Source organism: Oncorhynchus clarkii, chromosome 2 (assembly GCF_045791955.1).
Source record: "Oncorhynchus clarkii lewisi isolate Uvic-CL-2024 chromosome 2, UVic_Ocla_1.0, whole genome shotgun sequence".
NCBI lineage: Eukaryota > Metazoa > Chordata > Actinopteri > Salmoniformes > Salmonidae > Oncorhynchus > Oncorhynchus clarkii.
The window spans coordinates 57303976-57314301 of NC_092148.1; the positions used below are offsets into that span (position 1 = coordinate 57303976).

General features: G+C 38.6%; 1 protein-coding gene across 2 annotated transcripts; it reads right to left on the reverse strand.

The window, feature by feature from the left end:
* Positions 1-2363: 2363 nt before the first annotated feature.
* LOC139381684 (galanin peptides-like) lies at positions 2364-6213 on the reverse strand. 2 transcript variants are annotated; one of them, XM_071125384.1, is made up of 6 exons: positions 6133-6213; positions 5738-5792; positions 3931-4002; positions 2954-3040; positions 2741-2812; positions 2364-2467 (listed from the first exon to the last, which is right to left on the reverse strand). In XM_071125384.1, the coding sequence occupies exons 1-6, from the start codon at positions 6211-6213 to the stop codon at positions 2406-2408; spliced, it is 429 nt and encodes a 142-aa protein (XP_070981485.1). In that variant the 3' UTR covers positions 2364-2405. The 2 variants fall into 2 exon arrangements, with proteins under 2 accessions (XP_070981485.1, XP_070981494.1); XM_071125393.1 differs by lacking the exon at positions 3931-4002.
* Between the last annotated feature and the right edge of the window lie 4113 nt (positions 6214-10326).

Genomic DNA, 10326 nt, shown 5'->3' on the forward strand with positions numbered 1-10326 from the left:
GCAGGTCAAACTGACATTTTTTTCTGTAAAAATGGCAAGAAATAAGAAAAGAGTTGACAGACACTAAATCAAGCGCACCTCCCCTCATTGGTCCAGTCGGGTTGTTTTATAACCACACCTTCAGATTGTAACGCTACTAAAGTTCTGTCTGGACAGGCCAATCATATTTCCTAATCATCAAACAAAGTAAACTGACAGACATATTCTAAATAGTATGAATCGACATTTTTGAAAATGTCATTCTGTACTAATTATTGGGCGTGCAGAGGCCTCGGTCTACAAGGTGAAAGACCTGGCGAGAAGCATCGAGCGACCGACCACAATAAGTTACTGCGCGCAAACCACCCGCAGCACTGGTAGGAGAACATCATGTTCAACTTGTTTTATGAATTCCATCTAATTGGAATACACGTGTGAGGATATGTCTTGACTGTAAACCTATGGATGCATGATAAAAGTTGTTCTTCATCGGGATCTTCATAATATTGCCAAATCCTACAAAGGTGTTTATATTGTACGGCTTGGTGAGTAGCATAGCCAACATAATTACGTAAAATAGAGCGCAGAGTAATGCGGATGGATTCATTATTTTGTTGGGGATATGATCCTATGTGTATCATGTGCCATGTTTGGTATTCCAGCAGATGGCGGAAGAGTCACTGTATTGGGTTTTGGCTTGAGGTTCCTCACAGGGCTTCTCTTTAAATTAAAACATTCAAGTAACTTTGATTACATGCTCAATTTTATGTTTCAAGTACTCAACAGAACATGAAGAGATGCCAAACTGAAATAACCATTAGCTAATTAAACCTTATCCTCTTAAATAAAAACAAGCAACAACAAAAATGGTTTGTTTCTTGTGAAGAATGTTATTTTTTAAATGGTTGTGCTCTCTTTGTTATCAGATGTTGTCAGCCAGTCATGTATAGACTCAGCATTTCACGAGGTGTCATCCATACTGGGAGGTGATGGGCTCAACTGCCTCATAAACAACACAGCTGATCTGAAGACAGTGACACCTGACGAATTTCGAGAGTAATACTGTTTCTACTCTTTTTGCCACCAAGGTAAATGTATTTGTTTCACCTCTAGAAGAGCATGAATGAGAAACCTCTTAATTTTGTTGGAGTACAGAGGATCTTCACATACCCAAGTTTTATGACCGGTTCCCTACTTCATCTAAGAAACCTACATTGTAACTGTCCAGATCACATTGTCATGTTTTTGACTGAGTTGTTTATGTTGTTGGCTCTTGTAGGCATTTCTGCCATTGCTCCGGGCAGCTGCTGCACGGACCACTGTAATGGGGATCAATAGGGCAGCTGTGATAAACATCTCTTCCATACTGGGCTCCATTAAGGCCCATTGGGGAGCCGGAGCAGCCTTCAAAAGCTATGCTTACAGGACCTCAAAGGTGAACAGCAACAGTAATTGTCCTTTCAACAGAGCCCATATAAACATTACAGATCATCTCCGGTTGCAATATTGGCCATAGGATGTTTGGGTGTGAAGATAATTAATCTGACTGTTTGTATGTGTACACAGTCATTACATGTCCTGTCCATCTCATTTTGTTTACATATGTAGGCTGCCTTGAACATGGTGACAAGTTGTCTGGCCATTGACCTGGAATCTGAAGGGATTCTGTGTATAGCCCTTCACCCTGGCTGGGTGCGCACTGATGTAGGTGGCCCATATGTGAGTGTCTCATACTCTTGGTTGAGGTGTTTTATGATTGGGTCCTTAATATGAATACATTATAATATATTTCTGTGTATCTCAATAAATTGACTGTTATGCAGCATTTCCTGTCTATTATGGAATAGGTGGATTTGAGTGCGGAGGATCATCTTTGCTGTCTCTGACAGAAAAGCATCATGGGGGATTCTTCAACAACTCTGGAAACAAGCTACCATGGTGAAGCTCAACTTTGAAACAGTAACTTGTGTAATGTGCAGTTGTACTGCCGACAATTCACTGGGACAAAACACTGAGCAGAGATCATAGAATACAACGCACAATTGCAACATCTTGCTGTTAGGTTTCTCTGCAATCTCTGATTTCTTTGTATTTAGTTGGCGTGAGAGAGAAGCTGGAGACTTGACATTTTAAATTTGAGATTTAAAAGAAAATCTGAGTTGTTTTCGTTGTTGCACTTTCTAAGGTAATCTCACTGTTTGCATAGAACAACTATATACTGTATAATCAATATATAGGAACAAAAAAGTCTTGCCATTCAAAAAGTTTTATTCAATACATTTCTTTCAAATTATAATAGGAACATGTTTACTCTGTATAGGAGATTGTTGTAAATCATGACACCAGTATCCAGTATAATGGGATATGCACAGACAATGTACTTTGCAGGCTTTTGAAGAGTTGAGAATAGATCAATGAATGTTGAACTAGGGCTGACTCATCTCTTCTGATGTGAGCAAGGAAGGCAGGGTATCCAGAGCTCCGATTTCTGCAAAGTAGATGAAAAAACATTTGAGTGAGCACAGTCAGATGGTTGGTTATATCTGATCAGGACTATGCTAGTAAGTTGTTCTGTTCCAAATATGTTTTTAACTATATACTGCCAGGAATCTGACTACAAATGTAAATATTAAATCAAAATATGATCATTTTACTCTGGAACATGTCAACATAACTGTTTATGATATGAATAAAACTCCTGATGGAGTACGCAGTCATATATTTTGCTGTAATTAAACATTCATAACAGACATCAACTCACCTTTAAGTTGCATGTATGATAAGAAGTCAATGACATTGTGTAGTACATCCTCATCTGTTATTCTCAAGGAACCTGCAAAAAAGGTGTAGAAGACACTGAGTAAAACAGACTTACTGTACTGCAGCACTCTGAACGTTGGATTTTCCCTCTCATAGGGTCTATAAACTGTAGGCTACAAGCCCCAGGTTTTACATGGCTGTTTGAGCCTCTCACCTGATTTGAAGTCATAGTCCCGGGGCATGTCTCTCTTACCAGCAAGGCCATGCTTGTCACTGAGCGTCCGGTGACCGTCGATGCCATCTGAACAACAAGACAAAATCATAGTTTGCACAGCTGACTTTCACCCATTCCCTAGATGAAATCCCCTTCATTGCACACCACGCACAAACACCACAGCCCTGCCTAAAGCCTCAAGGCACCCTTGTAATTTATGAGCGTGCGTTTTTCCTTTTATCTGTCATGAGTCTGAAAAGCAACCTGCAGGGCTTGAGTCTCGGAATTGCTTTACAACTTATATTCACCAATGGAATAAGTGAAGGATAGGCACATACACATTTGAGAATGGATACAGAACCTAAAAAGGAAAGAAATATTAAGGAACAGTCCAACCACATGCTAAGAAAAAATAAATAAAAACCAAGAAAGCTAGGCTAAATGAACGTTTGGAGAGTAATTTCATTCACTGTGCATCTCAGAGAGCACATTGCTTATGTTTTTAATTTATAGCCAAAGGGGCAAGGTGCAGACCAGAACATGGCTGCAATACCACTCCCTTTTCACAACTTTAATAGAGGTTTAAGTCAAGAGGGCTAGGAAAAATGCACTGAACAATCATGTAAGTGCACTAATTATCTGAATTGTAATCCTTGAATTTTTACCTTAACCCATAGCCTCAGTCATCACACATCAAGTATAATTAAATACTAAAATAACATTAGCATTATTGTCTTTGTTCTCACAGTGCCTTTCTGAGATTTAAGCTCCTGTATGACAATTGAATCATTCATAAACAGGTAGAAATATAAACTAACATAGGGACCATGGCCGTGATAAAACACCTCTGCTTGGTTGTTTAATACATTATGAGACATGAAATACGCTTCATCTGGAAACAGTAAATAAGCACACAGAGCGATGCGTCACAGAGCAATTCCTCCGTTGACTCCCATGTCCTGCAGGAGCTATCTTACATTGACTTAGCAGTTCTTCTCTCCCCCTTACGCTGGGATTATCCTTTATCTGTATTAGGTGATCAATACGACCTGAAACACAGGGATGATGGCATTTTACCTGAACTTACAACACTGACCTGTGTCTATAAAGTAGTGCACACTGAGTATTGAGATGTTTAAATTAACATTGTGCAGTTAACCACTTACTGTCATTGGCATTCAGCTGACAGATTGGATTAAATGTGATATTTAAATAAATCCTCAGTTAAAAGTACAAAGTTGCATATGACAGAGGTACTGCATATTGCATTTGTGTTTGAAAATTAAACTAGTTTAGGACATATTCTCATTCTTTGTTGACAAGAATCCATTAACCTTTGGAATGAATAGGTTATCCTGTTTAAAGCAGATACCTTCCAAAATATTATAATATAGTGAATATAGTCAGGGATGACAACATAAAAGTCCAATAATTACACAGAACAAGTATGTTGGAAACCATCATGCCACATCACACAGCCAGGTGAAAAAGTGTACAATGGGCAAACAAATATGAGGTTAAGACTAGGAGAAAGGAGTTGACTGTTGTGATTGAGAGGCTGTACATGTATATATTGTTAATAAGTTAGAAGCGGGGTTGGGTACTTTCTAAATGTAATCCGTTACAGTTACTAGTTACCTGTAGAAATTTGTCATCGGTAACTTAACTTTTGGATTACCCAAACTCAGTAAGTAATCTGATTACATTCAGTTACTTTTAGATTACATTCCTCTTAAACTGCATTAGAAGAAGACAAAAATGTATGTTACCAATTGAACGACATCTATTGCAGGATAAATTAATGTTAAAGTTTACATAGCTGGCCATATATGGATGTTACATTTTACTTTATGTGTTGGTTATGTATACTTCTTCTAATCCATCGCTTTCTACTGCATCTTTACATTAATGTATATCATTTATAAATCCAAAAATGGATGTAGCAACTACAAATTGCCCCTTTAAGTTTATCAAAAGTGTGTGAGTTTGAGCATGTGTCCATTAGGCCTATGGATTTATTTTTTTATCAGCATGGATTAGATTGAGCAATAAAAGCCCTACATTTATCCATAGGCTGGGATCCGCACTATGCAGCTGTTGCAAGAGCGCATTTTTCACTGGCTGTCCACTGGTTTAAAAAACAATGATTGATAAGCAGCTTACATTTATTGAATTCAACCATTGTTGGGTTCAAATATACTTTTAGATTTGTGAACAGCCATCCTCAACAACCACAATCCGTAAGGCGCAAATAGCTAAATGAGAGCAGCAGTGTGATTCACATCACTGCGCTATGTAGATATCAATAATACGTGATATCCGTATCGCCCTAGACTACACCACTGCTGTCATCCTTACCTCTAAACATTATTCAAATTGGATAATCGTTGGATGCCGACAGCAGTCGCACCATTGGAAGCAATGTGTGGGCTGTAGCCTACAAAATCCTATTCCTGCTCTTTTCCCGCGATCCATCAAACACATTTAGTGTGTCATCATAGTGGCATCTGACTTGTGGTCAGACTCCCTCAGGTGGAACAAATTGAAACTTGAGCCTTTTTTCGATGCTGGTTTAAATGTCATTGAGCAATCAGAAGTGTCAAATATTTTTTTCGCAAACATCCTTTGTGAATTTAAAAGTAATCATCTAGTTTTTCAAAAGTATCTGTAATTACAATATGTTTTGCTTGTAACGGATTACAGTTACCGTTTTTTGTAATCCCTTACATGTAACGTTACATTATGTAATCTGTTACTCCCCAACCCTGGTTAGAAGTCACTTACGAGGACCCAAAAGGTAGCCAGCACTGTTCAGTGTCCATCCTCGCTTCTCTTTAGCCTGCGATCACACACACACACACACACACACACACACACGCTTAAATCAGATTCCTTATACAGACTGTATACTCATCAGTTAACTCAACAAACACACACACACCTCACACTACAGTATTTCACTTGTGAATAAATTAAAAATGTTGAATGCCAATTGCTCAACTTAACTATATTGCAATAACTCGATTCTCTCAATGCCACGTTATGGTGTTTAGTCATTAAAACGTCAATATAATGTTTATGTTGTTTGCAATAGCCTAGTCCTACTTCTAGTTAAAACAACGAGAAAATCACAGCATTTTAGACAACATTTTTCCAAATACAATACAACGTTGACCTACCGCAATCACTAATCCAATTGTTTCTGACAGAGCTGCGCAGAAAATGAGTGATATGCAAACTACTCCAATAGACTTCTGCATCTAAGGCAAGATATAAAAAAACATTTTAGTTGTAGAAAATCTCAAAATTTTAGAAGTTGAAAGTCGCAAAACAAACATTTATAAAGAAGTCTTAAATCTGCTTACCTTTAAAGTTTTGTTCAAGGGTGGAAGAGAAAATATAATGTAAACGTCTATAAGGCTTTATTCAAAATAGGTATGCTCATAGATGAGGAGAGAACTTCAATGTCCATGTAGTGATTCTCGTTTGGGTTAGGATGATTCTGGTAGCCTTTTATAATCCCCAAGCAACTACAAAAAAGTGTAGGGGGGATAAAGCGTAGGGGGGGTCCTACCTGTTCCTCAAATTCAGACGTCACAACCACCTACCCCCTCCTGTAGGCTTAGTGGTCATGTCACGATGAAATTACAATAACATCGTCATGTACTTTTTGCAACCTGAAACATTGAGTTGGACAGTAGTTCTGAAAGTCGGATCAATTTTCTCATTAACAGAATCTCACGTGATATCATTTGTAGAAAAACCATTTATCGTGTATGTCTAAACTAAAACTGCTATAAGATCAGTGAATCTAAAATATTTATTTTAGAGCCTCTCAGTGGTTAAAATGTCAAAATACAAAACCTTTACAGACAAGGAGAAAGTTAGAATCTTTCCATGGATTTGTGGACTGATCCATTTCAATTATGAAAGCAGGAAATCCTGAATCAAAGGGCGATATCTATTTTGTGACAATAGATTGGAACTTTTCTGTAGCCTTTATCCATAGATAGTTGCCATAAAATATTAGTTTGAAGGTGTTAAAATAACACTTTTCAGAAATGGTTATAGGTTACATGTATATGAGATCAATAAGAGGGATTTAAATGAAGTTCTTTATTTAATTAACAGATCAGAAATAATGAGAGCATGACTTATATGAAAATGTTATCCTATCATTGAGATTAACTAGTCATACTGGAGGATGGTATTCACAAGCTACACTAGATAACAGACTAGAAAAGCCACTCTCAGGGCACCATGACCTTCCATTCCAATGACAGTACAGGTCAGCAGCCACCAACAGAGCGCAAAATGGGACAAAAACAGTGTGTAACAAAGGCAGGAACCGTAGGGCTCTTTGTAAAATGGTTTGTCCGTTTTTAGATGTTCGGTCTGATTCTGCAACAGGCATGGGCAGTTCGGTAAGTTCTTCTCTACATTTGTCATTGGTCTGTGTGGGAAATCCTCCATTGTAACAAGCATCACACCTTGGGCAATGTTCTGATCCATTATGACATGAGGAAGGAACTCCATCCAAAGAACTCAATGCTGAAGATCTATGGCTGTCTCCTTTCACATTGATGATCGGAGTATTTATCACACCACCACACAATCCGTGTGTTGATGTTTTCTGCAGGGAGAGGTTGCTGAAGAGAAAATCACGTTTTTATGAGCACTGTTCTGACTCAACACCTTGTATTATACAATCTACACTCCATCCTGTACCAACCATACAGGACAGATCTATTTGGATACAACCACTTTTCCAGCTAAAGTCCAGGCCTACCTGCTTTCGATGTTCTTTCCTTGCCTTGTCTTTAATTGCAAAGTCCTATCACAGAATGGCCTTAGCTCCTGGACTCCAGGTAGGGCTCTTGCACAGTTAGGGTTCTTGTCTGGAAGAAACAGTGCTATAACCCCATCCTTGGTAATTGCAACACATCCATATCTGCCGTCACTGTTTAACTGGACTACGCATGGTTGTGCTTTAGAGAAACGTGCAACTTCCGATGCAGGTAAAGGTCTTTGTTGCTCCGAATCAGAGGTCTCTCGCCGTAGTTCACAATGCATTCTTTTAGCAGACAATCCATTGGGCAACATTTCAACCTCTGCAAGTTGACCATTGAAGCCTGACAGTTTTCTTCTGACTTTCTACAATATTAAATATCATAGATGAAGTTAAGGAAAGTTCCTAACTCATTTATAAAGTAAAGTATTCCCAAAATACATGATTTGCATCAATGACGTCACGTGAGTCTGCATACATTTGCACTAACCCTTATTTTCTTTGAGACTCCATGCCCTCTGTGTCTGCAATGATCGCACATTTTTACAGTTATTTTACAAGGGCTAAATTAATTACACAAATTCTGGATTTGTGAAAGACTGCTTATTACAGATTATAGCAGTGGCTAAATGTCTATTTTCGCAATGTAAACCGACAGCGTACTAGCCTTGCTTGTCCGAGACAGCTCCTGTGTGGAGCGCACTGTCGCGTAACGCACTGGCTGTTCAACCAAAGGTAGCTGATGACGTCACGCGATCATAAAGCTCGAAACATCGTTCTAGCCTAGCAACGTTAAATTGAAACGTTTACACTGGTCTCTCGGAAATTTGGATGAACTTGGAGAAAAAAACGTTGTCTCAAATCCCCAAATAAATCCATGAGGTAAGTTTATTTGAGTAGTGTTTTTAGCTTTCTAACGTATGCTAACATAGCTAACGTTAGCAAGCGTATTTTGCCCACAGAAGCCGTTGATCAGCGCAGTGGGAAAGGGGCTCGATCTCGTATGTTTGTGTTTTCCTAGCTAATGTAGCTAACTAGCTAACTGCTGCAGTGGTTGGCTAGTTTCTGGCTTCGTTGTCACGCAAGCTAACCAGCAGTGTCGTGTAGTAGCTAGTGATCTAAAGTTAACTAACTAACGTTACATGTAGTTTAACTAGCTAAAGTTAGCTAATATTAGTCATTTCTGTAATTAGCTAGCTAGCTAAATTTTAGTAGCTTGGCGGTAGTCAGTATTGAGGAAGCTACCCACTGGGCAGTGGGCACACCACTTCAACGTGGATAATTGGGTAATATTTGGTTGAGACATTGTAGATCAATGCGATTACAACCTATATTCACCCACTCAAAAAGCTAGTTGAATTTCCAATTCCAATGTGTTATCACTATGCTTTCAACCACCTAAGAGCACAACCAAATTCCAATGGAAAAACAATGTCTGATTTGTGGTTAGTTGTTAACATTACCCAAATGTTTATCAATGCGCGTTTTGACACAACTAAATGTCAGCATTTTAAAGGATGTGCTTAATCTAGTGCTTGAATAGTACCATCTGTGCCACAGACTTGGCTTGCTTTAATTCCAGTTTGTCTACAAATGAATCAAATCAAATTGTATTTGTCACGTACATGTGCTTAGCAGATGCTATTCGGGTGTTGCGAAATGCTTGTGGTTCTAGCTCTAACAGTGCAGTAATATCTAACTGTAATATCTAACAATTTCACAACAATACACGCACATCTAAAGTAAAGGAATGAAATTAAGAATATTTCAACATTTGGGTGAGCAATGTCAGAGCGGCATAGACTAAGATACAGTAGAATAGGATAGAATACAGTATATGAGTATGAGTATGAGTATATATGAGATGAGTAATGCAAAATTTGTAAACATTATTAAAGTGACTAGTATTCCATTATTAAAGTGGCCAGTGATTCCAAGTCTATGTATATAGGGCAGCAGCCTCTAATGTGCTAGTGATAGCTATTTAACAGTATTTAACAGTCTGGTCTTTTTGGCCTTCCTGTGACATCGGGTGCTGTAGGTGTCCTGGAGGGCAGGTAGTTTGCTCCCGGTGATGCGTTGGGCAGACTGCACCACCCTCTGGAGAGACCTGTGGTTGCGGGCGGTGCAGTTGCTGTACCAGGCAGTGATACAGCCTGACAGGATGCCCTCAATTGTGCATCTGTAAAAGTTTGTGAGGGTTTTAGGTGCCAAGACAAATTTCTTCAACGTCCTGAGGTTGAAGAGGCGCTGTTGCGCCTTCTTCACCACACTGTCTGTGTGGATGGGCCATTTCAGTTAGTCAGTGATGTGTACGCCGAGGAACTTTAAGTTTTCCACTAGAGGTCGACCGATTATGATTTTTCAACACCGATACCGATTATTGGAGGACCAAAAAAGCCGATACCGATTAATCGGACGATTATTTTTTAAATTTTTTTAACATTTGTAATAATGACAATTACAACAATACTGAATGAACACTTATTTTAACTTAATATAATACATCAATAAAATCAATTTAGCCTCAAGTAAATAATGAAACATGTTCAATTTGGTTTAAATAATGCAAAAACAAAGTGTT

What these genes read in the sequence shown, in the direction of transcription:
- LOC139381684 (XM_071125384.1), bottom strand. Translation starts at nt 6,213, where the DNA reads ATGCAGAAGTCTATTGGAGTAGTTTGCATATCACTCATTTTCTGCGCA. An exon ending in TGGCTACCTTTTGGGTCCTC is followed by an intron (nt 4,003 to 5,737) that starts GTAAGTGACTTC and finishes CCTGTGTTTCAG; the next exon opens with GTCGTATTGATCACCTAATA. An exon ending in ATCATACATGCAACTTAAAG is followed by an intron (nt 2,468 to 2,740) that starts GTGAGTTGATGT and finishes TCTACTTTGCAG; the next exon opens with AAATCGGAGCTCTGGATACC.